This window comes from Oncorhynchus tshawytscha, linkage group LG34, assembly GCF_018296145.1.
Source record: "Oncorhynchus tshawytscha isolate Ot180627B linkage group LG34, Otsh_v2.0, whole genome shotgun sequence".
Lineage (NCBI taxonomy): Eukaryota > Metazoa > Chordata > Actinopteri > Salmoniformes > Salmonidae > Oncorhynchus > Oncorhynchus tshawytscha.
The window spans coordinates 1,753,738-1,780,541 of record NC_056462.1 but is presented as its reverse complement, the minus strand read 5'-3'; the positions used below and the strand labels follow the sequence as shown (position 1 = coordinate 1,780,541).

The following is a 26,804-nucleotide window of genomic DNA, read 5'->3' as shown; positions in this document are numbered from 1 at the left end:
AAATACATGAAAAACATGCATAAGAAAGGATAAAGCAGTAAATGATCATTCAAACTGTAGATGTATTGTCACTGCAAAGTGAAGAAATGGGTAGGATCTGTGTGGATACTTTTCATTTTGAACGAATGGGTTGACATTTGACCTCTAGTAGTATAACGGCATCTGGAGAGTCAACTCCATGAGCACATAAATTATAACCATTGTTTGTGCAGTTTGATAAAAATCTGTCAAATACAGACAGCAAAAGCACAAAAGTAATTCTGGACCGTTCACGGCAACAATACCCTTTTTGCTCATACCACATTGGAATAAATCACGGTGTACAGCAGAAAAATGCTGCCCTTTGAGAGGTTTTCGCCACATTCCAGTTCAGACAGAAAATGAAAGGTGATGCATTCACCCTGTTGCTTGGAAATTCGAGGCATATGAAATCAGTTAAGGTACATGTAGGCCTGTGGAAAACACAACAGTTAAGTAAGATAAAACATAACACTAAGACTTTATTGAAATGTTCCCATTCAAATGGATCATCCATTATGTTTTCAACAACAAAACCTGAACACCTCAGTCTAGACTCTGCAGAACCACAAGACCATAAAGCACATTTACAGGGAGTTAATTTATGGAGCTTCTAAATGTTGTGAATTCTAAACATATCCCCACTGTACAGCCAGCCTCTTCCAACGATATTTCAGTGGCTCTTCCATTTGTGTTTTGGTGCTCCTTGCGTCACTCTCCACACCACTGCATTGTCAATCACCAAGCACCTTTTGTCCACAACGACCCTCTCCCTCTTTTGATTTAAACATGAGATAAGGCAAGTTCAGTCAGTCCTGGTGCCACATGCTTCTTTTGTCAAAGTAAATTATGAAAAGAGAGATAAGGGACATGGGGGGGAAGCAAAAAGTGTCTGTATTAATTTACATCTGTTTAAATCAGGTAAGATTAGATTTTTAACATTGCATGGGTGCTTGATGTGCTGCCTCTTTTTCTGTGTTTGTGTGTGTGTGGGGGTGGGGGGGTGGGGGGTCGAAGTGCTGGACACAACTAATTTCCGTCAACGACTCTGGGCTCTCGATTTTCATGCAAACAGGTGTCCCAAAAGTAGGCCCCCCCGAACCACCACGGAACAGCCCAAAGGTTAGCACAGCGCCTTCTCAGGTTCCACATAAGCAGCATTTGCACCTGCAAGGGCCTTGAGCGAATGCCAAAATTGCAGCTGCTCCGAGTCAGCTACGGAAAACATAAGGCTGTTTTTTGGGGGGCTTGCCTGACTGGACTTAGTGTCCTTTCAACATAAAGTAACATATTTGACTTGCATTGTGTGCAATGGAGGTCACTCATTTAACAAAAACAATGAATTAAAATGACAGATTGGGCAGTCAGTCCATGTAATCAAAATCTTCAGGTATCCCGAAGGCTTTATCGATGCGTCCGTCTTCGAAACCAAACTTCCTCTTGGCCCACGACTTGATGGCAAAGACGTTATCTGCGGACAAAAATACAATGGTTAGAAAACTACTTTATTAACAAGTGATATTTCTCACTGATCTCATTCATTCAAAACTGACTGTGAAATGAATTATTTGACAAATAGTGAAATTAGGCCAATGGGATCAGCGCATATTGGTGTGTTCTCACTTTGATGCATCGCATTATCATTCATCAAACAGATCAACAACAAATATAACTTAAATTTAAACAATTCTGACATGACCTCAATGTTGCCAAATGGAGATTTGTTGTGAGTAAATGTTGATCCTATATGAGAAGGTTAGCAGAGCACTTTCCCTCCCTGGGGTCCGCAGGATCAATGGATAGGTCTAATTGCACTTTTAAGTTCACTTGTCGGGCTTAACAATAAACCCAGGCCGGATAACTTTCAAATCACTAACGTCATGTAATGACACTGTATTTACAGAGTGGGTGGTGGTGTGAACCCTGGGGGGGTGTGTGTGCATGCAAGGCTGTGTGTGATAGTGAGAGGTTTGTTCACCCAGTGTGAAAGGGCCGTAGATTAAGGGGAGTTATCCACTGCAACACAATAGCTAGTATGTAAACACTAACCCTGCTCCTCACTACACACCACCTAGCAGCCCCTAACTCCCTGTAGTGCCTCCCCACGATCATAATCACCCTGAGGTCACTGGTTGCGCCAGGTTACCGCCGGGTTCACGTAGTGCACACAATGGGGAGTGCTTAGGGCTGCAGTTAGTTAGTAGGTACATTGGGTTTTCAGAACCTTCAGGTGTTGTTTTCTGTGATGGCAAACAAGACCTTTGTCATCACAGAATGGGATTCCCAGAGAAACGCCCCTTTAACGTTTTTTTCCTACATGACTCAAAAAAAAGGTCAGGAGAAGAAAACTTGTGCGTTTGTCTGGATTTCTTGTGTGTGTTTTGAGTGAAAATGGCCAGTAAAAGTTGAGGCTTTTGCCTCCACCACGTTGACTCATCCAACCCAGTGCAATGTCCATACAGTCTAGCAGTCTGTTCATGTTGTGCGTGTTAGTCAGGTTAGTCTTTCAGTTGACTTACCTGTCCATCTGGACACTGCCTCTTTAGCTGTGACATTGGACTTTCCTGCAAGACAAACCTACCATCAACACATAGGTACTGTACTTATGCAAAAGGTCTGCCATGTTGGACAAAGACCATAAACAAATCAGACATTGAGGGTAGGTATCCCTGACCCAGTGCCTACTTTTTAAAAAAGCCCTTTCTAGACATTTGCCATTGAGCATGCATTTTAGTCCAGGAGTAATCTGGGTTTGGGAAACCAGACGATGCATTTAGTAGAAAACTCTTACATATCACTTGACTACAGGAAACAAAGGGTACGTTTATACACTACTACACAAACCAGTTTTACTTGAATTGGAGTCGAGCCCTTTGGCTGAACAGTATATTATGCGGGGGAGTGCGTTTCTTTTTCCTATGCTCTGACCAGAGAAATCCCTCCTGCAGTCCGACTCCCCAGCCGTGACGCAGCTTCCAAGCTAATCCATCACCTCGAGCGCACACCAACCACTTTCAATTCCAAAGTGAGAGTTACCCTCTGTGCCCCATCCATTACAGCCCTTTGTGAATAGCCGTGGCTCAGGGGGAGATGGCAGATCAATCTGCTATGTCAGTGTAACATGCTACCCAGCCTAGCGCCGAAGAAAGATTGCAGCGCTGGGGATCCAATTTCTTGGCAGAGGGGCACGGGAGCGCCAGCCAAGGGGGGAGCTGGACCACATAAGCTTGGCCAAAGCCGCATTGTTCGCTGGAAGCCAAGAAACACCTCCGTCTCCAGGGAAAAGATGCCCTCAAAGGAGCCGTTCCTGGATCAGATTTGACACCGGTGATGATATGCTGAGTGGTTATTAGAAGAGAAAGGAAATCTTGCTTCGGATCAGCAAGTTGAGGCAGGGGGTAACGTGACTTGTACCTATTGCTGTAGAAACGAATGCAACAGCCATCTGAAATAAATCAAAATGTTATTTTTGTGGCCTGTTTTTTTGGTTTCTCACGCAAGTCACATGCCTATGTCCCCAAAGAACAAGAACTCAATACGGCTCAATCAGGAAAAAAGGACAGAGCTATATCGTTTCACTCTCTTTAACTAGAACTAATTAACCAAACCCATTGAGACCAAAGAATACATACAGTAACTATGTCCAAGTCAACGTACTTACACAGGTTTAATCAAAGGCTGTGTGGGAAATGGTCAAATGAGTAACAATAAGTGAGTCTTCTCATGTAAGAGAGGAAACTAAAACGGGTTACGGGGAACAAACTTGACAACATGTCAGAGGCCGCACTTTGAATTGCAAATTTCATTTCCCCTCTTTTGCTTGCTCAACTAGATTTCAATGGCAACTCAAATTTACAAGAAAAGGTTGTATGTGCAAAGAAATAAAAGTGAGCATAAAATGCTCAAGTGTTTAAGTAAGCATAAATGTTTAATGTAAGTAAGCATAAGTCAAGGTTTATGTCCACACAAATTACTAACAGATTTGACGCTGGTCTAGAAAAAAAAAAACATCTGACTTAAGCAATCCTATTGAAGCTGAAAGACCAGGGCCAACTTTATCTGAAATCTATTCTTTACAAAGCACCCCGCTATCATAGCACAAAGACACCAAACAAAGCGCTTATGTCAGTCTTAACACTAAACCCTGAATTTATAACAAAGATTAAATGTCCATAGCGGAATTACAGTATATCCATAGCGCCTGTGTGTGTAAATGTTGTCCCTGGCATGAGTTGCTGTGCTTTGGAAGGGAGTTCTGTTTAGCGATCCTTGATTTCTCTGATGCTGGTAAAAGGATAGCAAGTTAAGACAAGCAGCGGTGTAGATCAATTAAAAACTGCTGGAGCTAGTCCAGCTTTAACAACTCTAATTCAGGTTAAAATTGTATATGAGCCTGTCGACTGATACAGGTTTAGTAATCTGTAATCTGCTCTGAGTTTCACCTACACTGAACACAAATATTAAATGCAGCACTTTCAAAGATTTGAATGAGTTACAGTTCATATAAGGAAATCAGTCAATTGAAATGAATAAATTAGGCTCTAAACCTATGGATTTCACATGCCTGGGAATACAGATATGCATCTGTTGGTCACAGATCAAATAAAAAGTAGGGGTGTGGATCAGAAAACCAGTCAGTATCTGGTGTGACCACCCCTTTGCCTCATGCAGCACGACATCTCCTTCGCATAAAGTTGATAAAGCAGTTGATTGAGGTCTGTGGAATGTTGTCCCACTCCTCTTCAATGGCTGTGCGAAGTTGCTGGATATTGGCGGGAACTGGAAAAAGCTGTCGTAGATGTCAATCCAGAGAATCCCAAACATGCTCAACGGGTGACATGTCTAGTGAGTATACAGGCCATGGAAGAACTGGGACATTTTCAGCTTCCAGGAATTGTGTACAGATCTTTGCGACATGGGGCATTATGCTGAAACATGAGGTGATGGCAGCGGATGAATGGCACGACAATGCGCCTCAGGATCTCTGTCTGCCATCTGCCTGGTACAGTTGAAACGCTGAATAGTATACTTCTCCAGCGTGCCAGCGGCCATCGAACGTGAGCATTTGTCCACTGAAGTCGACGAGCACGTAGGTGAGCTTCCTGAGACGATTTCTGACACTTTATGCAGAAATTCTTCGGTTGTGCAAACCCACAGTTTCATCAGCTATCCGGGTGGCTGGTCCCAGACGATCCCCCAGGTGAAGAAGTCGCATGTGAAGGCCCTGGGCTGGCGTGGTTACAAGTTGTTTGTGGCTGTGAGGCCAGTTGGACGTACTGCCAAATTCTCTCAAACAACGTTGGAGGTGGCTTAAGGTAGAGAAATTAACAAAATGATCTGGCAACAGCTCTGGTGGACATTCCTGCAGTCAGCATGCCAATTGCATGTTCCCTCAAAACTTGAGATATCTGTGGCATTGTGTTGTGACAAAGATCCACATTTTAAGAGTGGCCTTTTCTTGTCCCCATCACAAAGTGTGACCTGTGTAGTGATCCTGCTGTTTAAATCAGCTTCTTGATATGCCACACCTGTCAGGTAGATGGAATATCTTAGCAACAGATAAATGCTTATTAACAGAGATGTAAACAAATTTGCGCATGAAATTTGAGATAAGGTTTTTGTACATATGGAAAATGTCTGGGATTTTTTATTTCAGCTAATGAAACATGGGACCAACACTTTACATGTTGCATTTGTATTTCTGTTCATTATAATAAAAGTAAACTCATACAGTGCTTTTCTGAGTTATGTTACCTTTGACAGCAAAGGTAACAGTTTCTTTCTTAAACCCTATTTGGGTCTATTGAAGAACCACATGTTAGATAGTAGGTTTGGACTCCCGAGTGGTGCAGCGGTCTAAGGCACTGCATCTCAGTGCTAGAGGCATCACTACAGACCCTGGTTTGATCCCGGGCTGTATCACAACCGGCGTGATCGGGAATCCCAAAGGGCGGCGCACAATTGGCTGAGCGTTGTCCGGGTCAGAGGGATTGGCCGGGGTAGGCCGTCATTGTAAAATAAGAATATGTTCTTAACTGACTTGCCAAGTTAAATAAAATAAATGTAATAAAAGTTAGACGTCTCACTCTGGCAGTTAAACTGTGTACATAATAAGTGTATTTTTTGCCATCCTTTTCAATAATGTGAATGTGCTAGGCCCACTCCTCAACCGCTTTTTTGGCGGAGCAATCTGGCCACCTCAACTTAAAATAATCGTGCTACAGCCAGTCACATATATAGACTCATCTCTCTTTCTGGTATGACAGGAGGTCCCCAACCAAATCCCTAGCTAAACAGAACTGTCACATTCACATGGCAGAGACATGTACTAGACAGCAGTAAAGACATTCTGGGAGGACATAGGTAGTACATAGATACTCTGAGAGGTCTCAATCGCCATGACAACAAAAGACAGCATTGACAGGGGTGAGGCAGAGGAGAGTAAATATGAATATATACAGAAGCAGCTTGTTAATGTCTACAGAAGTGCAGGCACCCTCAGGGGTCATGATCCCAGCACTGAGACAAAGGGCAACACCCCAGAGAGCCGAGCAGGAGATCAGCACTCCAGAGTTGCTGCAGTGTGTCTGGGGCTGTTGTTCTTCTGGCTGAGATCATAGGCCTGAGTGTCCACTATAATAAAGTGATTGTCAGTCTACAAGAAAAGCTCTCTGGGCTAGAGAAACTGGGATGGAGACATTTTAGCTCCAGTTTGTACTTCATCTATACGGAGACTATATCCTGGGAGGAAAGCAGACCTGGTGATCATAAACATTGGCAGATGACACAACTCTGTCTACAGGGTACTCGTCAAGAGGAGAACCTGAGTTTTCAGAGCAAGGATGAAGACTATGCAGAGTGATGGACCCATTTCTCTACCCGAGAGGAGAATGCAGTGAATTGTACTTCTGGATCTGTGAGATGGTAGCCAGCCCATACACAAAAGTTATAAGTTGGCTTCTCAAAACAGGAAGGCAACTCCTAACTCAAAGCAGACTCACCTGTAGGAACCAAGCCAGCAATGTATGGCTCAGCTGCATTTCTTAACTGCATTGAGTGCTGTTAATGTTTTCCTAATGGTTTTGTATGGATGTCTTATCAATGTCAATTGAAGTACTTTATTTCCTTTTAATGTTTGAATTGTACCCCTTGACTGAATACTTAACATGTTAAAAATAAACTAAATAAATTCAGTTTAACCCATAGTTGTATCAAGATCTCTTGAAAGCAAATCTAATAGCTGGTGCTGAAGCTACTCAAGCTTTAAGAAGGGAAATGCAGGTAAAAATGGACATAAGCTTGGTGACTGTACAGGCTTTTCAAATACTCATACTGATGGAGGCCGCCTCAAGTTGACAATAACCGTGTTACAGCCAGTCATATATTTTAGACTTTCTCTTCCTGGTACAACACAGGAAGTCCCTAACCGCACAGTTCCATCACACATTCAGATCAGAGACATGTATTAAAAGAGCAGTAGACATTTTGGTTGAATCAGCCAGACATCGGTAGTACATGGAGATGTCAGAGTATCTATGACAACAAAAGACAGCATTGACAGTGGTGAGGCAGAGGAGCGTAAATAGCTACAGCAACATCTTGTCAATACTTACAGCAGTGCAGGCAGCCTCAGAGGCCTTGACCCCAGCACTGAGACAGAGGGAAACACCCCAAGGAGACAACCAGTATCTCGTTTCGGAGATCTCAGTGAAAAGAGCTGCTGCAGTGTGTCTGGGGTTGCTATGTATACTTCTACTGGCTGGGATCACAGGCATGCATGTCCACTATAATGGAATGATTTTTGGGTGAGTGTTTTTAGAAACCACTGCTCTGCTGAGAAAGACCAGTTACGGGCTCTGCGCTAGGGCAATATTCTCAAAGGGAATGGAGATATTTCAGTTTCTACTGCCTCTCATGACAGTCAGGGTAGTGTTTATCCTAAATCCTGGGAGGTGTGCAGACAGAACCGTCTAAGAAGAGGAGCAGACCTTGTGACCATAAACAGCAGAGAGGAATAGGCATTTATCTATTAATTCATCGACAAGGGATTCTCGATTGGTCTAACTGACCAAGATGAAGAAGGGACCTGGCAACGGGTTTACAGCACCCCACTGACCACAGTGCGCAAGGGGAGCCTAACAGCTATCAGGGCAAGGAAAAAGGACTGCGTGGAGCAAAGGACTTTTATTTCTGCCCCAGAGGAGAGCTGGCAGAATACACAATGCAGTGAAATGCACCTTTGGATGTGTGAGAAAGTAGCATATCAATAACTGAAACTACAAACCCCTCATTGCTAAGGGTCCAACTGCTAAGTCAAAGCAGGCTCACATGTACATTTCGGTTTGAAGTACCACCATTTACTTTCAACACATCCATTGGAGACACTGTATTGCTGAATTTAAAGGATCTGTTCAATATTTGAGTTTTCAAAGATAAAATGACCTAACACTGCTGGGGTACTTACAGTGCCTTCAGAAAGTATTCATACCCCGTGACTTATTCCACATTTTGTTGTGTTACAGCCTGAATAAAAATAGATTAAATAGATTTTGTAGAAGCATCTTTGAGTCATCTGTAATTACAGCTTTGAGTCATCTTGGGTATGTCTGTCAGCTTGGCACATCTGGATTTGGTGATTTTCTCCCATTCTTCCTTGCAGAATTTCTCAAACTCTGTTAAGTTAGATGGGGAGCGGCAGGGGAACAACAATCAAGTATTTCCACAGATTTTCAATGTGATTCAAGTCTGGGCTTTGGCTTGACCGCTGAAGGACTTTCATATTCTTGTTCTGAAGCCATTCCAGTGTGGCTTTGGCTGTATGCTTGGAGTCATTGTCCAGTTGGAATGTAAATCTTTGCCCCAGTCGAAGGTCATTTACACTCTGAAGCAGGTTCTCATTAAGGATTTGCCTGCATTTGACTCCATTCATTGTTCCCTTTATCCTTACCAGTCTCCCAGTCCCTGCCGCTGAAAAACATCCCCATAGCATGATGCTGCCACCACCATGCTTCACGGTAGGGATGGTGTTGGACGGGTGTTGAGCTGTGCCTGGTTTTCTCCAGACATAGCGCTTCGCATTCAAGCCAAGGAGTTACTTTGTCTCATCAGCCCACAATCTTTTGCCTAATGACTGGTCTTTCACGTGCCTTTTTGCAAACTCCAGGCATGCCGTCATGTGCCTTTTTCTCAGGAGTGGCTTCCGTTTGGCCACTCTCCCATAAAGCCCAGATTGGTGAAGTGCTTTAGATTGTTGCCCTTCTGGCAGGTTCTCCCTTCTCAGCCAAGGAACTCTGCAGTTCTGTCAGAGTGGTCACTGTGTTCTTGGTCACCTCCCTGACCAAGGTTCTTCTTGCCCATTTGCTCAGTTTGGTCAGAGGGCCAGGTGTACTCCAATCAAGTTGTAGTGACATCTCAAAGATGATCAAATGAAATTGGATGCACCGGAGCTCAATTTGTAGTGTCATCGCAAAGGGGTGTGAACAGAAATATCTAATTTACATAAGTGTATTTAATTGAATAGATTTTCTAACATTTCTAAAAACTGGAAACTGTTACTTTCCGTAACACTGGTAGTTTCCTCAATCAACGTCAACAGTCAAGTGAGTCAGCTACTCCCAAGTTGTCTCCCCACTTAAGAGATGATAACAAAACTACTGGTCATTAAAATATTTAGGCACATATGGGAGTAAAATGGTCACACTGGAGAGCCCTGAAAGTGAGGTAACTTTCTATTAGGAAGTCACAGGGTTATTGGAATATGATTGAACAAAATGAGCTTTTAAGAATGAGTTTCAGTAATTTTGAACATTTGCTTAAAAATGTGGGGAATTTTTTTTTTTTTATTAAAAAATTGCTATTGTTTTCAAAAGGTCAAAGCTATTTTTTGCAATAAAATTAGAGAGAACCATGCAAGAGTACAGTGCAGATGTTTTTTGTTGTTGTAACTCAGTGGCATAAGTAGTGGAGCTATCCGAGTATCTATGACACCACTGACAGTGGTGAGGCATAGGAAAAGATGGATCTCCATGTTAAGACAGAGACCCTCAGGGTTCATGGTCCTGGCATCAAGGAGCCAACCAAGAGATCACATGCAAGATGAGAGAGATGATCTTCAGCTCTATGGGCAAGAGCAATATTCTGGATGGAGCCATTTCAGCTCCAGGGTGTACTACATCTCTACTGAGAATAAATCCTGTGGGCAAAGCCGACAAGACTGTCTAAGGAGAGGAGCATGCCTAGTGATCGTAAACAGCAGGTATTTATCCATGAATGAATTGACAAGGAATTCTGGATTGGTCTGACGGACAGACACAAAGAAGTGATGTGGAAATGAGTGGACAGCTTCCCCCTGACCACAGGGCGCAAGTGGAACCTAACAGTTATCAAAGCAAGGATGAGGACTGTGCAGAGATGGAATTATTTTTGGAGAGTTGGCATGATACACAATGCAGCAAATCTGTGCGAAAGTAGCCTACACATAACTCAAACAGCAAGCTTCTCCAAATACAAGGATATCAGTGCTAGGGGCTAATTGTTAACTCAAAGCAGACAAACCTGTAGGAGCCAACACAGCGAAGTTTAGCTCAGCTGCATAATATTTACAGTACAGAATAATGTTCATGTTTTTTTACCCTATGGTTTTATATTATACAAATGTCCACTGAGGTTTGTAGTCTATTTGCTTTTAATGTTTTACTTGTATCCCTTGACTGGAGTCCTTCAATGTAAAAATGGGATTAATAATTCAGTTCAACTCCGTTGTATCAAGTGTCAAAGTCTCTTGATAGCAAGTCTAATAGTAGGTCCTTAAATTAACCCCTATGCCAACAGCCTTCAGCTAGACCAGAACCTGACTCTCTAGGGTTGCCTGGTCTTAACACACTGCAGGCTGAATCCACACCCCATTTTAACCTAGACACAACACGGTGTCCTGTAACCTCACAAGAACCACTAGCAGCTTTGGAAATACAATTAGCGTTTCATTAGGTACACTGAGACGATTATCTGAAAATGTACACGGGGATAACTGCCCAGCCTTGTAGAGCCCCTCCGGCAACGAGACAGCTGCGGGGGGAGACAGAGAGACGGTGGTGAAAGAGAGAAGGGTGACGCAGTAGGGGCAGAGGTGGAGTACTCCTTGGCATCCGCCTGCGCCGGGGATTTCGGTTCGCACCGCCGACAATGGTCACCAGAATCAATCAGTTCCTGAAGGACATGTGGGTAAACCTGCTAGCGGGGGGCACTAGAATAGGGGAGGTCCCGCTTATTCTGTCTCCCTCCCTCCATCAATCAATCTGGGGAATCTAGGAGTGCCGTGCGTCTGTAGGATTTGGATCGCGTTATTCGACTTTCACGCCTCATCATTCAGACTTAAGCAGAACACACACAGGGTGAGGGTTTGACATTTCGCCATGGACTCGTCTTTCAGCGCTCATGGGACGGGCTGTGGGGGCTACGGTGGGAAGGAGCGGTCGGCATCCACTTTCACCAGGGAGCCACATTAGACGGGCCACAATTAGAAACCAATTCCAGTCCCGTTTGGGGGTTCAGATACCAGTCAAGACAAATAAGTGATGGGGGATGCCTTCAGTGGTTGCAATGCACAAGAACATGCACATGCTCAGACATACATTCATTCTACACACATACACACACATCTGCTGCTACCACTCTTATGATTGCAGAATACTGTACAATTAACAGCTGTCCCCCAATCATGTGTAAATGTTGGACTATAACTTGTGCCTTCCTGCATTACAGTGCCTACAGAAAGCATTCACACTACTTGACTTTTTCCACATTGTGTTGAATTTAATTTTTTTGGTTACTGGCCTACACACAATACCCCATAATGTCAAAGTGGAATTATGTTTTTCATAATTAAAAATGAAAAGTTCAAATGTCTTGAGTCAATAAGTATTCCACCCCTTTGTTATAGAGCCCCATAGTGGAGGTGTCATAATACCTATAAAACCTAGCGGTCAAACAGGGAAATGGTTCCAATTGTTTTTTTCCCCATAGGGGATTTTCGTGTAGGCTTAACCTGGCGTGACATTTTGATAACCATGTAAATCTATCGGACAAGGTGACTTATCAATATATTCAGCTCTATTTACTCAGATTCTAAAATGATAATTAGCCTCAAAGTTGACGTCATGCAAGACCACAAACCCCTGCAAGCACGTCATCTCTTGCCGACACCTTTGCTAACAGGTATTGTTTCAGTGGAGGCTGCTGAGGGGAGGACGGCTCAGGGAAAGCACGTTTGATACATGCCATCCATTATTATGAGCCGTCCTCCCCTCAGCAACATCCACCGTTCACAGAAGTCATGTGCAGACCAGCTGGCTGTTGTGTTCTCTGACATTCTCAATCTCTCCCTAGCTCAGGCCTCTATACCCACCTGCTTCAAGATGTCCGCCATCAACCCTGTGCCCAAGAAAGGGAAAGTAATTGAACTGAATGACTACCGACCAATAGCACTCACTTCAGTCATCATGAAGTGCTTTGAGAGGCTAGTCAAAGACCATATCACCTCCTCCCTCCCCGACACACTCGACCCTCTCCAATTCGCCTACCACCCTGACAGATCCTACGACGACGCAATCGCTGTTGCACTGCACACTGCCCTTACCCACCTGGACAAAAGGATTATACGTATGTGATGTATATGTGAGGATGCTGCTCATCGACTACACTTCTGCCTTCAATACCATAGTGCCCTATAAAGCTCACAGCCCTGGGTCTGAACTACTCCCTATGCAGCTGGGTCCTGGACTTCCTGACGGACCGACCACAGTTGGTGAAGGTCCCCTCCTGTATCCTCTGTATACCCACAACTGCATGGGTAGTTCCAACTCCATCATCAAGTTTGCTGAAGAAACAACAGTAGTAGGCCTGATCATAGACAACGAAGAGACAGCCTACAGGGAGGAGGTAGGCACTCCGACAGTGTGGTGCCAGGTAAACAACGTCTCCCTCAACGTTAGCAAAACAAAGGAGCTGATTGTGGACTTCAGGAGGAACCAGGCAAGACAAGCTCCCATCCTCATGAACGGAGCCGTCGTTGAGGCGGTCAATAACTTCAGAATCCTCGGCGTACACATCTCAGAGAAGCTGAAATGGTCTAACCCCACAGACACCATTGTGAAGAAGGCACTACAGCAACTCTTCAACCTCAGGATGCTGAAGAAATTTGGCCTGTCCCCGAGGGCCCTCACAGAGTTTGACAGGAGCAACATCGAGAGTATACTGTCAGGCTGCATCACAGCCTGGTACAGCAACTCCACCGAGAACCGAAAGGCTCTTCAGAGGGTGATACGCGCAGCCGAATGCACCATTGGGTACACACTGCCTGCTCAACAGTACAGCTACAACACCTGATGTCGCAGGATGGCCAAGATGATCATCAGGGACCCCAACCACGTCCTTTTCTCCCTGCTTCAAATCACTCAGACACAGGCAGTACAAAAAGCTGAAAGACTGGCCAATAGTTTCTACCCTCAGCTGCTGAATAGCCACCACTAGTCAGCTACCTGGTCCCCCCTCCTACTCCCCCCTATGGACATTCCCCCCACATTGAATATCCCTTTGAGCAAGGGGAAGTTATTAATTAAACTTTGATGGTGTATCAATACACCCAGTCACTACAAAGACACAGGCATCCTTCCTAACTCAGTTGCCAGAGAGGAAGAAAACCACTCATGGATTTCACCATGAGGCCAATGGTGGCTTTAAAACAATTACAGTGTTTAATGGCTGTGATAGGAGACTGAGGATGGATCAACAACATTGTAGTTAATCCACAATACTAACCTAATTGACAGAGTGAAAAGGAGGAAGAGTTTACAGAATAAAAATATTCCAAAACATGCATCCTGTTTGCAACAAGTAATACTGCAAATAAATATGGCAAAGCAATGAACTTTTCGTCCTGAGTACAAAGTGTTATGTTTGGGGCAAATCCAATAGAACACATTTCAAGAACAGTGGTGGCTACATCTTGTTACAGGTATGCTTGTAATCGTTCAGCAGGACAATAACCTAAAACACAAGGCTAAATCACTGGAGTTGTTTACCAAGAAGACAGTTACTGTTCCCGAGTGGCCGAGTTAGTTTTCACTTAAATCTGCTTGAAAATCTATGACCTGAAAATGGATGAATAATTGTTTTAATAAATGAATGGGCATATCGTGCACAATCCAGGTGTGGAAAGCTCTTAAAGACTTACCCAAAAATACTCATAGCTGTAATCGCTGCCAAAAGGTGATTCTAACATGTATTGACTCTGGTGGTTAAATACTTATCTAATAAATATATTATATGCGTTTTATTTTTCTTATTTCTTTTTACAAAATGTTACAATTTTTCTTTCACTTTGAGTCTTGTGTAGATCGTTGACAAAATTACAACAAAATCCATTTGAATCCCACTTTGTAACAAGATGTGGAAAAAGTCAAGGGGTCAATCAATCAAATGTATTTATAAAGCCCTTTTAACATTAGCAGATGTCAAAGTGCTGCACAGAAACCCAGCCTAAAACCCCAAACAGCAAGCAATGCAGATGTAGAAACATGGTGGCTAGGAAAACTCCCTTGAAAGGCGGGAACCTAGGAAGAAACCTAGAGAGGAACCAGGCTCTGAGTGGAGAGGGGGCAGTCCTCTTCTGGCTGTGCCGGGTAGGGATAAGAGTGCATGGTCATTAAGGCCAGATCGTTAAGGGGTGTGAATACTTTCTGAAGGCACTCATGCTAAAATGTTTATTCTATTCTACTGATTCATTCACCTTGTTCATATTCGCATCCTTTGTTATTGATGCATTGTGGAGAAGTAACCGACAAGTTTCGTTGGGCGGTGTATACTGTGTGTATCCCGTACATACGACTAATACAAACTTGAAAACACACACCTGCTAGGTCCTTCATTGGTATGCCTGTGCCTATTATTTTGATGTGCAGAGCAATTTCACAGGCAAAAATGGAGAGGACCCGTTCAACCCATAAAAGAACAGACTAAAAGACTTCCCTGTCGCGGTAACCACACAGCTGTTGTAGCGGTTTAGCCTTGTGAGTACATCATTGAGAAATGGGCTGTTTTTCCAAGGGGACTCTGTAATGGACATGGGGCCAGCTGTTTCCCCAAGATTCTGTTCAGTCTGTGTGTTAAGTCACTCTGGACAGTAACGGCTTCTTCAGTGACACTAGCGGAGGCGTGGAGTGCAGTGTCGGGGCTATTAAAACGACAGCACTCTTCATGTGCTTGACAACTCAATAGCGAGGCCTCGTAGCCTCGAGGGACAGGAGAGAGGACGACAAGATAAATCAATCACACATTTAGAGTGTCACATGAGTGCAAATATACACACACACACACACAACGATTCCCTTTTAGACTTCAAATAGTCAATCGCTTGTCGTGCCTATACCAGTTGAAAGGTGTGTAAAAATAAACAGTCTATAAACTCAGGACACGGGCAGACCGTTAAAAGCTGCTAATCCCGACCGGTTAAGTTTCGTGCAGGCCCAAGAGGTCAGCCATGTTGTGTACGCAATAACAGCCATGGGCTTAGTCGGAGTTTCTACTTTAAGAGATGGGTTAAACTGAGCAAGACTTGAAACCAGAGAAGTCAAGGAGGGGAAGCATAGATTTGGAAAGGGATAGAACGGCGATTCCGATTCAAAGCCATGTTCCGTAGTGGTAGACCGACTGTGTTTGGAATGCTCTTTGCCTTTTTTTATATGCCTCACGCAACTGTAAGGTGCACAAATCTGAGGGCGTCTCCACTCCATCATGAGTGTCCTATTTCCTTGTGCTGGACGGGAGCCATGTTCGATCTATCGATTCTATTTCTACGCACTGGAGCAGATCCAGATTTGAGAATTAAGCATGGACTCGTAGGCTACTGGCATGGGGCTGCTTGATTGCTTTCTCCCTCTTGGACCCTGTCCAGGTCTCTCCTCAGCCTCTGGGCTTTTAATAGGAAGGCCTGATGGACAGCTGTGGATCGGGCCATCTGTCCAGATGAGGCACCTGATGTTTCATTGGATTCCCTCCTTTTATTAATTCGATCCAAACTTAATTTGTATGGGGAGGTTTCAACAATGGCGAAAGTTTGAAGATATACAAAATTGGGGCAAGGTTCAAAATACAGGTAAAATGAGCTTGTGGTTAAAGCAGAAGTTATTGTTGATATGACCTATAAAATACTAAATAGCCTCTTTCTCAAGAACCAAAGGAGTACAGATAAAAGTTAACGCCTGACATTTGGAGGGACATTTTTATTTAACTATGCAGTTAAAAACTCATTCTTATTTACAATGACAGCCTACCCTGGCCAAACCCTAACTACGCTGGGCCAATTGTGCGCCGCCCTATGGGACTCCCATCACGGCCGGTTGTGATATAGCCTGGAATCGAACCATGGTCTGTAGTGACACCTCTAGCACTGAGATGCAGTATCTTAGACCGCTGTGCTGCTTGGGAGCCTGAGTGAGCACTTCGAGAGCACACTTCAGGAAAAAATGGTCTGATTATTGGGACGCAGCCTCCTTGTTTTGAGAGGCTGGTTACAGGGTACTCACTCATCTCCTCAATCACTTCTGGGTCACACTCCCTGTACTTCTCCAGCTTTGACTTCAGATGACTCCTCTTCTCCCTCAGAGCCTGCAGCTCCTTTAGAAGAGAGGCCCGCTCCTCCTTTGTAGGTGGACACACACACGTGAAAATCCAAAGACACACACACATTACGTACACACAAACATATGCACAAGTATACACACACCAAGTCTGCAAACACATATTCGGGCAGGGAATTGCCAGGTATCTCACGATACGATATTATCACCACACTTCGGTGCAATATGATATGTATTGCAATTCTCACGATTCTATATGTATTGCGATTCAATACTGTGATTTCATTGCAATTCGATGTTCCAAACATATTGCTCGCCATTATGATCAGTCAGGGAAATAGAAGTGTTGGAAACAAAATTGGCTCCCCATTTAAAAAGAAGATGGAGAACCAGCTATGAAGGAAGGTGTTTTGGTGCAGGTACAGCCAACTGCCGCAAATAGAATATTGCAATATTGTCAAAACAATAGATTGTCAAAAATAATATCCCAAAATGTAACTATTGACCCCCTCAATCGCTAACCCATACAGTGCCTAAGGAAAGTACTTAGACCCGTTGACTTTTTCCACATTTTGTTACATTACAGCCTTATTCTAAAATGGATTAAATAAAAATCCTCAGCAAACTACACACAATACCCCATAATGACAATGTAAAAACAGGTTTCTAGAAATAAATATGATTAACAATAGATAAGTATTCAGATCCTTTGCTATGAGACTCGAAATTGAGCTCAGGTGCAGCCTGTTTCCATTGATCATCCTTGAGATGTTTCTCCAACTTGATTGGAGTCCACCTGTGGTAAATTTAATTGATTGGACATGATTTAGAAAGGCACACACCTGTCTATATAAAAGGTCACACAGTTGACAGGGCATGTCAGAGCAAAAACCAAGCCTTGAGGGCGAAGGAATTGTCCGTAGAGCTCCAAGACAGCATTGTGCCAAGGCACAGATCTGGGGAAGGGTAACAAAACATTTCTGCAGCATTGAAGGTCCCCAAGAACACAGTGGCCTCCATCATTCTTAAAATGGAAGAAGTTTGGAACCCTCAAGACTCTTCCTTGAGCTGGCCACCCGGCCAAACTGAGCAATTGGGGGAGAAGGGCCTCGGTTAGGGAGGTGACCAAGAACCCCATGGTCACTGACAGAGCTCCACAGTTCCTCTGTGGAGATCGGAGAACCTTCCAGAAGAACAACCATCTCTGCAGCACCCCACAAGTAAAAACCACATGGCAGCCAGCTTGGAGTTTGCCAAATAGCACCTAAAGGACTCTCAGACCATGAAAAACAAGATTCTCTTGTCTGATGAAAACAAGATTGAATTCTTTGAACTGAATGCCAAGCGTCACGTCTGGAGGCATGGTAGTGGCAGCATCATGCTGGGGAGGATGTTTTTCAGAGGCAGGGACTGGGAGACTAGTCAGGATCAAGGGAAAGATGAACGGAGCCAAGTACAGAGAGATCCTTGATGAAAACCTGCTCCAGAGCGCTCAGGACCTCAGAAGATTCACCTTCCAACAGGACAACGACCCTAAGCACACAGCCAAGACAACGCAGGAGTGGCTTCGGGACAAGTCTCTGAATGTCCTTGAGTGGCCTAGCCAAAGCCCAGACTTGAACATCTCTGGAGATGCAATGCTCCATCTATTTTTTTATTCTTAATTTATTAACAAACATTTCTAAAAACCTCTTTTTGCTTTGTCATTATGGGGTTTTGTGTGTAGATTGATGAAGGGGGAAAAAAACAATTGAATCCATTATAGAATAAGGCTGTAACGTAAATGTGGAAAAAGTCAAGGGGTCTGAATAATTTTCCAAATGCACTGTATATGCAACACACACACCTACCCCTCTCACTGGTGTGGATTCTAGTCCTTTAACTTACAATACAAAAACTCTAAATTACTGCAGATGAAAACAAATCACTCATCATTAACAAATTCATAAGTCTTAATGTAAGACACTCAATTTCAGTGATAAAATGAAGGATAATAAACAGCCTTCTTTCCCTTTAAGTTTGGCATGTGCGCATAAATGTACTTACTGTATCTTCACGTCCTACTTTTGCTTTGTCGACAGCCTGCTGCAGAGACATCTTCCTTTGTTTCGCCTCGGTATGCTATGGCGAGAAAGGAGATCTTGAATGAACACAATTCAACACCATATTTAATTTTCACACCAATGTGTTTTGTGGGCTTCAACTTGACACACGTAACTACTCATCACGCACATTAATATATAAAAAAGTAATGCACATAACTAAATATCATACATTATCTAATTCTTAAATTGTGCATAGGCTAGGGCGATATATCATTTATAATGAATATCGGAGTTTTTTGAAATACCAACGGTATTATTTTCAATACCTGCGGGGGTGCGTGCTACTTATACGTAGAACTAACTATAAGACAGCTAACATGTGTCAAATAAATGATATCCAGCTCAGGGCTCCAGCTATGCATTTGGTTTTCTAGCCAAGTAGCGAGATGTCAAGATCAAGCTTCTTGGTTACAGCAGTGACATTCAATCCCCTCCTGGATCAAAATACCTGTTACCTATATTGTTTTGTGTGTCAAAATAAATAGTGCCCCTTGTGCGCACTTCTGGTAATACCGTATACGGGGCGGCAGGGTAGCCTAGTTGTTAGAGAGTTGGACTAGTAACCGAAAGGTTGCAAGTTCAAATCCCCGAGCTGACAAGGTACAAATCTGTCGTTCTGCCCCTGAACAGGCAGTTAACCCACTGTTCCTAGGCTGTCATTGAAAATAAGAATTTATTCTTAACTGACTTGCCTAGTTAAATAAAGGTTAAAAAATTTAAAAAACACTGGTATGAAAACCTGGTTACTCCCCAACTCTGTCATCCCATGGTAACAGAAGGCAAGAGTCAGGCAGCTATAATATTTGCACAGGGTGTCATTTGGGGCACGTTAATTGACATCTTTATACATCATAACTCGCATTAAAACGGTTTGTATTCAAAAGTTCAGACGGTGATAAAACAACTAAAAATACAAAAAACTGTATAGACTATAAAAAAACAAACAGTCCCCTTCCTTGTGACTGATAAAGCATCACATATTCAAGCCACTGTGTTTAATTTCCAACTCGGCGGCGGCCGCATCAGTGGCACCACTGGCGACCAGAAGCGGTTTATTCGCCACAGAGTACACACCTTCACCACGTCTGGTTTGTGGCGTGGAGCTGGGTCATCACGAGGAGGAAATGCTATCGAGAGGACCACCAAGTGACACTGGCGCCTGTGACAAGCCACACCACCTTCAGCGCCGCTACTGATAGCGAGTCCGCCACACCCCACAACTCTGCTATGAGACTATTAGGTCACAGATGTAGGCTACTTTGGTTCTGAACCTAGAGCCTCTTGTGATCATGACCAAATAAGATACTGAGTTGAAAATGTACTCCTTACTTATTCGTTATTTTGTTGGGGATAGAGATAGCGAGAAAAAGACAGGAAAGATGGGAGAGAAGATTGGGCCAGAAGGGTGTGGGCTGGATTTCGAACACACGCCGACATGGTAGGATGTGTGTGTGCTCTGAAGACAGCGGTCTTAACCTCTCCCCTCAAACTCAACTCTAGACCTCGAAGCCAGTCTAGGTACATTTTTAATTTTGTCTTCACAGTCAAGATTTAATTATTTTGAAGATTTGTAAAGTGCAATTTGATGAACAAATTGAAATTTTGATCACACAACATGTGATCAGTAAGTCTTATCGCCTGTTTGAGTGTAGTAGTAATTCCTTTACCTCCCACTTACAATAAAAGCAAATGCTTTACTGCAAACAAGTGTGACTGCTTAGTGTGCTAGCTACAGAAACCAGAGTACAGAGAGAACAGAGAATGCATTTGGGATAGGAAATGCACCGGTCTGTCTGTGGGCTTGAGACTATGCAGATCCCAAATCCCAAATATCACCCTATTCTCTATGTAGTACACTACTTTTGACCAGGACACATAGGGTTATTTAGTTAAGTATATCCAATAAGGCCCTGGTCAGAAGAAGTGCACTATGTAGAGAATAGGGTACCATTTGGGACACAATCCTGGTACGTGAGGTCTATAGGCCTAAGATGTTCTGTAATAAGAACCATGTGAGTCACAGCGTGAACTCCATAAAGAGTCTAGCAAGCTGTTAAAACTGGAGGGGAGGAGAGGCCAGTAGACCTGCAGCATTAGGTTAAGGTTAGAGGTCAGATGGGGGAGTGACCGTGTACTTTGCCCTGTTGAAAACCAATATACACCCCCCCTGCGGTGTCAGTAGGGTTACAAAATTCCAGAAACAAAGAAGACAGATCACACTATTGAGGGGGCAGTCCCACTCACATAGCGTTTATTGGATAGGATAAATAGAGGAAAGAAAGTTGCTGTAGCAGTGAGTCGGATTCTAACCCGTGCTGCAGCGGTATGCTCTAGAGGCAGTGGCTTAGACCGCTAGACCACAATACACCCCTGTTATAATCACCTGCTTGTCCAGCTCCTCCAACCTGCGCTTGCGGGCATGCAGGGCCTTGCTGGGGAAGGCCCAGTAGTAGTTGGAGGTGCCCACTCTCTCACAGTCCACCATGTTGTCATCCACCAGACTCTGGAGAACCTCCTTCACTGACATGGGTGCTGCAGACAGGAGGAGAGGCAAGGGCTCTTTCTTAGTTAATCTTTCCTGGGTTTGTCGCATCCTCTGTTCTCACCTTCTCAAAACCCATTGGAGAAAAAAGGTCAGAGTGGAGGGACCTTGGACCATCTCCTCCAATACGACTGAAAAGGATGTGAGGAATCACGGAAAGGTGAATTCATGTAGAGCCCAGGAATTTGTTAGTGCCCTAGTTCCCTAATGATCAGTTCACACTCCATAAGAAAACAACTGGATTTGTTTCAAATCGTCATATTACTGAGTAAAGCCCATTATACTAACCAGCCTCATATAGCGTCGATCTTCCAACTCTGTGGTCCAGATGTCCCGAGACCAGAATAAAGCTGCATCCCAAATGGCATCCTATTCCCTATATAGTGCACTACTTTAAACCAAAGTGCTAATGACCCCTGGCCTAAAGTAGTACACTAAATAAGGAATAGGGTGCCATTTGGGATGCAAACCTAGCCCACTCATATGCCACATAATCGCTTTACATTCATTACAATAAGGTCCGGGACTCTTGTGTATTCCCTCCCTCTCTTAACTGATCCCAAATCAGCTGAGAGTAATAGAGGGCTTACGAAGTTGCCCCTAGAAGTTGATTTTGTGTCAGTTTAGCATTTTCCCCACAATGGTTAAGGATATATTGGGGGAGGGGACGCTGGTCCTAGATCTGTACCCAGAGGAAACTTTACCTCCGAGCGTAATAGAACGTTCTTACATCTGGAACGAGGGCGGCTGGTGAAATGCGATAGTCCAACATCATGGACTGTTCTGTTCCTCTGCCGTAGCACTAATAAAGTTGATCTGGTGTGATTTGGAGCGAGTTGTGTTAAAGGGAAAGTTCAGTATTTTACAACTTAAAGTTAGATGGCTCCACATCCTGAAAGTAGTCTATGGCCAGGAGAAACTGTAATCCATTGTTCTGTTTTCTCTAAACAGCCACTACAAACTTGAGCTATACTTAGTATACTGTGTATATGTAAAGCACTGAATTTCTACTTTAAGTACTGGGAGGATGTTGGGCAGCAGGGAGAATCAAACTAATGGGCCCTGTTCAAGCAAACTCTGGAACAAGGATTTCAGGGGCCTCATTTATCAAACATGCTTAAATTTCGATAGTCTGGCACATCTGGACTTGCTAGTTTCTCGTCTCTGTCTCGCTAGTTTGCCTCTCTCGCTCTCTCCCCCATCGCTCGCTCTCTCTCTCCTGGGGCCTTTTGAAAATATATAATTCCTTCAAATAATCACTGATATAACATAGCTGAATTGGTGGAAGGAAATGTAGTTGAATCCTTGGTTTTGTTAATCCAATTAATTGAAATGAGTGATTAGGCTACATCAAGGAAAAGGATGGATGCATTTTCAACATATTCAAAGAGGGCCCCTGATCTCACTCTCTCCCACTAGCTCCCTTTCTCATTCTCTCCCTCCTTCCCTCTCTGCTGTGTGTGATAAACTGCTGTGTATATCACACAGTCCCCCTCCTCCCACCCTGCCCCCGTAACTACATCCCGATGCCAGAGCAGGGCCTTTAAAAACATGTGATTCCAATCAGTCGCGAGCAGCCCGATCAAGTTCCCCCAAATTAATGTAACGTCCACTGTAAAAAGAAAAAAAAAAGAAAAAAAAGGAAAATAACGTCCCTTTTGGGGGCGTACCAAAACAGCACGGCTTTGTTTCTCTATGGGACCAGCACTTAAAACGTGTACTTTTCATTGAAGTTCTCTCTCTCTATATACACAGACACACTCACGCAACATGTAAAGGGTTCATTGTGTGTTCAAGCAAATGCAGTTCAGCCCATACCCAAACTTTGCCGTTTCATCTGTATTATCGCTATGAGAAGTTAGTGCCCTTTGGCAGTAGTGTTGTCCCACTCCATACTACAGTCTAAATATGGGATGAATCATAGTGGTTAGGGCTAGACTCGGTTGCCAAGACAATGATGTCGGGACCATTTTACCATTATGTTGTTATGGATGCATGAGGGCACCTTTCTGTGTTGACACAGACCGCACATTCATGGGAAGAAAATGACGCGGAACTACTTCAAGCATCCGCAGAATGCTCGGCCCAAAAACATTAACACTATTAAATTCAAGAGGGGGGAAAAAAACTACCTCTGGGAATTTTAGTGGGCCGGTCTTAAAGATTTGGGATCCATATGCCGTCACTGAGTAGAAAAGGCACCTTGGCATCGCAGGGAAATGTTTGAATTTAATGTTTTATTTATATAGAAAATAAATCACGAGTCCCGGGTTTCACTTGTAAAACGATCCATCTGGTTCGTCTCAATGAATCATTACTCACTTATTCCTTTAGTCTTGGGGGCGATTTTCTCGATGTCCTTCAGCTGAAACACCTCTTTCTGGTGAGAAAGACAAAAAAACAACTCCATACTACTATATAGTGGTATATATTTTATGTATGAGCAAGTTAGAGAGGGTGCCAAGCTGTCCTAAACTAATACTCTAGAAGCTCTACCCTTTCAACTAGACCATAAGATAAAACACAGGCCATATGCATGCAATCAGTGTGTCAACATACATCTTTTCTTGGAAAAACATTGAAAACAGACATTGATTGGTGTTGCTTCAAATCAAAAGAGGGCATGGAAAACGTTTATAGGATACCAAAACCGGTATAGGCCTATAACATGATATGAAGTATGCTTTACACCTAGAAATGAATTCTATTTCTATGGTTTTAAACCTTTAAGTGACCAGTTAAGAGTGCGACAAAGAGGTTGTTTACTCAGGGAAATCCCTGCAGACTTGTCAAACTGCAGACTTCCAGTTTCTTGCAGTTATTGTTCACCGGTGAAAATGGAGTTGGTCGGTTGGGACATCTTGGTAACCCGGTTCACGCTATTCAACCCCAGTGTGCGTCGGCGTTGCACATGGCACCCTATTCCCTATGTAGTGCACTACTTTTGACCAGGGTCTATAGGGTTCTGGTCAAAGGTACTAAATAGGGAAAAGGGTGCAATTTGGGGTACATTTTGGGTTTGGCTCAGTTTCAAAAGCCTCCGTAGAACCGATATTTCCCATGGGCAGAATTTCATGTTCAAACTAACTTTACTCTGAATCAGCAATACAGCATGTACCGTCCTGAAAATCTCTTCTACTGGTTAACCCCAGCTTAGAAACCAAGTTCCCTGCCCCAACATGTCCAAGGGTGTTTCACACTAGAGGGAGAGCCTGTGTGTGTGTGTGTTTGAGAGATGGAGGCACGCTCAAGGTGCTGTGTTTGTTCTGTTTACTTTAGCTCAGGTGTCATAGCCAACCCTGGCATCCGCGGCAGCTTTCTAACTGCAGTGCGAAACCAGCCCCCGGTTTCACCAACTGACTCAAAACTCCCACAATCACACTACTCTCCATGGATACTCTTGGACCTCCATACACAGCTTAAAGTGAAACGGCATGTGTGTTATGAAATAGACATAAGTGTCAAATTACTAAAGGGATAGTTAAATAAAATGACATTGTTTCCTTACCCTGTAGCCCAGTTTCCCAAACTCGGTCCTCGGAAACCCCAAGGGGTGCACGTTTTTTTGTATTGTTGCTGTAACACAAACAACTGATTCAAATTATCAAAGACTGAATGGTTGATTATTTGAGTTACCTGTGAAGAGCTCAGACAAAAAACAAAACGTGCACCGAGTTTGGGAAACCCTGCTGTAGTGAAGTCTATGGAGAAGATAAGGTATGACAGCAATTCCTGCTTTGGTTTTAGTTTCCCTGGCACCGTTTCCACATGCTAACATTTAAGAATTTGTGGCACAAATCCCATTCACGTTATGGGATCGATTAGCAAGGACACTAACGTTGTTTTGGTGAACTATTCCTTTAACTCACTGTCTCAAAGAAAATCTCCATCATGCGTGTCCTCTTCTCCTCATGACTGAGACCTTTTTTTTTGGACTGCAAGACAAAAATATAGAATAAATAGAATAAGTCAGTCGTAAAATGGCAATCTGTAAATGGTACATACATATTTGGACTTTCAAAATTGATTCTTGAAAGTCATTCACTGATTCTTGAAGAATTGAACATAAACATTCCTCATGAGCAGCTTAGTTCAAATGTCATAGCCCATCAGAACCCAATATAAATTGTAAAACTTATAGCCTCAAAACTATCATTTTTATCTCATGGATGGTCAGTCATTGCATCCAACTTGGCTATACAGCATTTACTGAGATGCTGCCTCAGCAGACTTTTGGGCTTCATACTTCTTGCGCTTAGAAGAGCAGCGCTATTGTGAAGGAAGTTGTCAAGGAAGTAAGTTCGTGTTTATACTCGACCCCCCCCAAACCTACCCGTAACCAATCATGTCAATTCAATGTGGAGCCCCCACCCCACATTGTTACAACATTTTAGAGAGACACACGGCATGTGTGTATAGAGCTTTTCATACCATCTACACGAAGATTCCCGACCACATTTTCAGATCAAACATACATTTGGCTTTTTAGCCTAAATCTCTCCATCCCTCAGCGATTTACAAAAACAGAGGTGGGGTTGACATTGCACCCCCCCTTTAAAAGACACATAAACAATGTGCCTCTTGACATATTAGTGTAAATTAGGCTTCGCAGACTTTCGCTGAGGGGCCGTGGCGAGCTCGGAGGAGCATGTGAACATAAATAAACGCCAACCCACATATAACATAACATAGTCCTAGCTAGCATATGGACGCAACAGGTTTTTTTTTTTAGCAGAGACATGCCAAGCTAGCATACATGCTAGTTCGTTTTAGCTGAGTGTGCTAAACTAGCTATAGTATATACTTCACTAGCTACTGTAGAGTTCAGCCAAAGCTTCTTCAACTGACTATCTAGCTGAGCCAGTTAGCCCGTGTGCCATTCAAATGGAGCAAGGGTGTTGACTGTAAAAAGGGTATAACTAACTTACCATTATGCAATGTAAATAACCTACACGGACCGCGCTTATCCTTCAGTGCAAGCAATGAGTTTCCCGCGGTAGTTCAAGGGTGGTCGACAAGGGAAGGGAGGGCGGGGTATTTACACTCGCCTCTCATACCCTGGCGCCGCCTGTTGGCTGTTTAGGAGAACTACACAGTCCTACACAGTACAGTCTACTATGGTTATGATCAGAGATGTAGTGATGGGAAAATAATGTGTCGAGTAAAACTCTGATTGCAGGTCGAGGTGGTAAATGTAACGTTCCCTATACTTTCAATGCATTTTTTTTCTGCAAGAGGTGGGTGAACTGTTAAGCAAAAAAAAGTGAGTAAACTGCTTTTACCCCTCCACTACCCGGTGTTTCCCATGCTCTGTCCTGCCCCCCTCCCCCGTGAACATTTAGTTGTTTTTTTGCCGTTGCACTACACAGCTGGTTCAAATAACCAACTCATCATCAAGCTTTGATTATTTGGATCAACTAGTGTTGTGCAAGAGCAAAAATCAAAACGTGCACCAGGACCAAGTTTGGGTCACCCTGTGCACTTCACCACTTCCAATGATGTAAA

General features: G+C 43.5%; 1 protein-coding gene across 1 annotated transcript; it reads right to left on the bottom strand.

Moving 5' to 3' along the window:
- Window positions 1-475: 475 nt before the first annotated feature.
- On the bottom strand, window positions 476-26,532 carry mnd1 (meiotic nuclear divisions 1 homolog (S. cerevisiae)). The gene is made up of 8 exons (XM_024398417.2): window positions 26,228-26,532; window positions 25,169-25,234; window positions 23,622-23,679; window positions 21,141-21,289; window positions 18,699-18,773; window positions 16,599-16,713; window positions 2,538-2,582; window positions 476-1,489 (listed from the first exon to the last, which is right to left on the bottom strand). Exons 1-8 carry the CDS (start codon window positions 26,228-26,230, stop codon window positions 1,383-1,385), a joined length of 618 nt encoding a protein of 205 aa, XP_024254185.1. The 5' UTR covers window positions 26,231-26,532; the 3' UTR covers window positions 476-1,382.
- Between the last annotated feature and the right edge of the window lie 272 nt (window positions 26,533-26,804).

Coding starts and splice junctions, on each gene's coding strand:
- mnd1 (XM_024398417.2), bottom strand. Junction 23,680..25,168: donor TGGAGATTTTCTTTGAGACA/GTGAGTTAAAGG, acceptor CTTTCTCACCAG/AAAGAGGTGTTTCAGCTGAA. Junction 16,714..18,698: donor AAGTAGGACGTGAAGATACA/GTAAGTACATTT, acceptor CCACCTACAAAG/GAGGAGCGGGCCTCTCTTCT.